This window comes from Charadrius vociferus, unplaced genomic scaffold (genome assembly GCF_000708025.1).
Source record: "Charadrius vociferus isolate BGI_N301 unplaced genomic scaffold, ASM70802v2 scaffold662, whole genome shotgun sequence".
NCBI lineage: Eukaryota > Metazoa > Chordata > Aves > Charadriiformes > Charadriidae > Charadrius > Charadrius vociferus.
The window spans coordinates 344,115-346,063 of NW_009647412.1; the positions used below are offsets into that span (position 1 = coordinate 344,115).

At 49.5% G+C, this 1,949-nt stretch overlaps 1 protein-coding gene across 1 annotated transcript; it reads left to right on the forward strand.

The window, feature by feature from the left end:
• Nucleotides 1–351: 351 nt before the first annotated feature.
• On the forward strand, nucleotides 352–1,339 carry NOG (noggin). Its single transcript, XM_009880227.1, has one exon. The coding sequence runs from the start codon at nucleotides 442–444 to the stop codon at nucleotides 1,111–1,113; it is 672 nt and encodes a 223-aa protein (XP_009878529.1). The 5' UTR covers nucleotides 352–441; the 3' UTR covers nucleotides 1,114–1,339.
• Nucleotides 1,340–1,949: the final 610 nt, after the last annotated feature.

Sequence of the window (1,949 nt, forward strand, 5' to 3'; positions counted from 1 at the left end):
GCGTGGCTGCTGTTGCTGCTGAGGAGGCTGCTTTGCAAACGGCGGAGAGGAGCGGGGAGGAAGAATCGGCAGCAACTTCTTCCATACGCACGGGCGGATAACGAGGAGCAGCAGCAGCAAGCAGAATTTGCAACAAAAAGAGGCATCTCCCTTTGCCGGGGAGGGTGAAAAGAAGCAGCAGCAGCAGAATTTTGGAGCGGCTCCACCAGGAGAAATTTTATAGAGAAGCCTGGAAGAGAGAGTGTTTGCAGGGGGCTTGTTCTCCGGGCTTCTTAGGGGGCTGTCTTTGCTGGTGGTGCGGGGAGTGGAGGTGATCCCCCTTAAAGACAAGCTATTTTGGATATCCCCGTACAAGTTTTCTGATGTATTTGCTTGCACCTTCTTCCCCTGCTGTTTGGTGAACCCAGCCCCCCTCTTCCCCCCCCCACCGGTCTCCCAAGGATGGATCATTCCCAGTGCCTTGTGACTATATACGCCTTGGTGGTTCTGCTGGGTCTCCGGCTAGAGCAAGGCGCCTGCCAGCACTATCTGCACATCCGACCGGCTCCCAGCGACAACTTGCCCTTGGTGGATCTAATCGAGCACCCGGACCCTATCTTTGACCCCAAGGAGAAGGATCTTAACGAGACCTTGCTCAGGAACCTCATGGGCGGACACTTCGACCCCAACTTTATGGCTATTTCCTTGCCCGAGGACCGGCTCGGAGTGGACGATCTAGCTGAGCTGGACTTGCTGCTCAGGCAGAGACCCTCGGGAGCGATGCCCAGCGAAATCAAAGGGCTGGAGTTTTACGACGGGCTGCAGCCGGGCAAGAAGCACAGGCTGAGCAAGAAGCTGCGCAGGAAGCTGCAGATGTGGCTCTGGTCCCAGACCTTCTGCCCGGTCCTATACACGTGGAACGATCTCGGCAGCCGCTTTTGGCCCCGGTATGTCAAAGTGGGCAGCTGCTACAGTAAAAGGTCTTGTTCAGTCCCAGAAGGCATGGTTTGCAAACCTGCCAAGTCCGTGCATTTAACGATCCTGAGGTGGAGGTGCCAGCGTCGGGGAGGGCAGAGGTGCACATGGATACCCATCCAGTACCCCATCATTTCGGAGTGCAAGTGCTCCTGCTAGGGCTTGCACTTACCTTTTCTCGCCCCTTCTCCAGCGGACTCACGTGGACCTTTGCTGCAACAAAAATAAAAGACATTTGCTTTCTGGTTAACGTTGTAATGCACTGTAACGTGTAGGAGAATGTATATTGTGTGTATATATGGCACCGTTTTAATATACTATTAAAAGGTCAGTATTATACGTTAAATAATCAGCGTCTACTGTATTTTTAAGACTATTAGCCTGATCGTTGCTAATGTATCTTTTCTTTTTTTTTTTTTTGGTATTTATATTCCAGAGAGAAGTTGCTTCGCTTTGGCGAAGTAGGTTTTTTGGTGTTGTTTGTTGTTTTTTTTTAATAAAAGGATTAAAAAATACAAACCAAACTTTTTGATAAGAAAACGTTTTAAAGCTATTTTCCATTATTCGGAAAGCGTGTGGGTTATTTTTTTTTTTCTTTTTCCTTATGGACTTTAGATTTAAAATAAAAATGAATAAACGCCTAGAGCACAATGTTATTGTAAATAGAGAGAACAGTTTGAATGACTTAATCCTATGTAAATGAAGAGTATCTGCTATTTATTCTTTATATCCTTGTAGTAAAAGTGCAGTGCAGAATTAAAGTCAACCACTAAAACACGAGCCGTTTGGATTCTGTTTGCTTTTTGGTTTGGCCGCCTTCGGGGAGGCTTTCTTCTCTCTCGTCCTCGTTCTCCACGCTCAGCAGGACGTTTCGCGGTGGTAGGGGGAGGTGGGAACCTGCTCACGACTCTGTTAGAAGGGAATCTTTGGCACCCACACCACAGGAGTGCCCCGGGGGCCCGGCCCCGCGCGTGGGGCAGGCGAGGAGCGGCTCC

Coding starts and splice junctions, on each gene's coding strand:
- NOG (XM_009880227.1), top strand. CDS start 442: ATGGATCATTCCCAGTGCCTTGTGACTATATACGCCTTGGTGGTTCTG.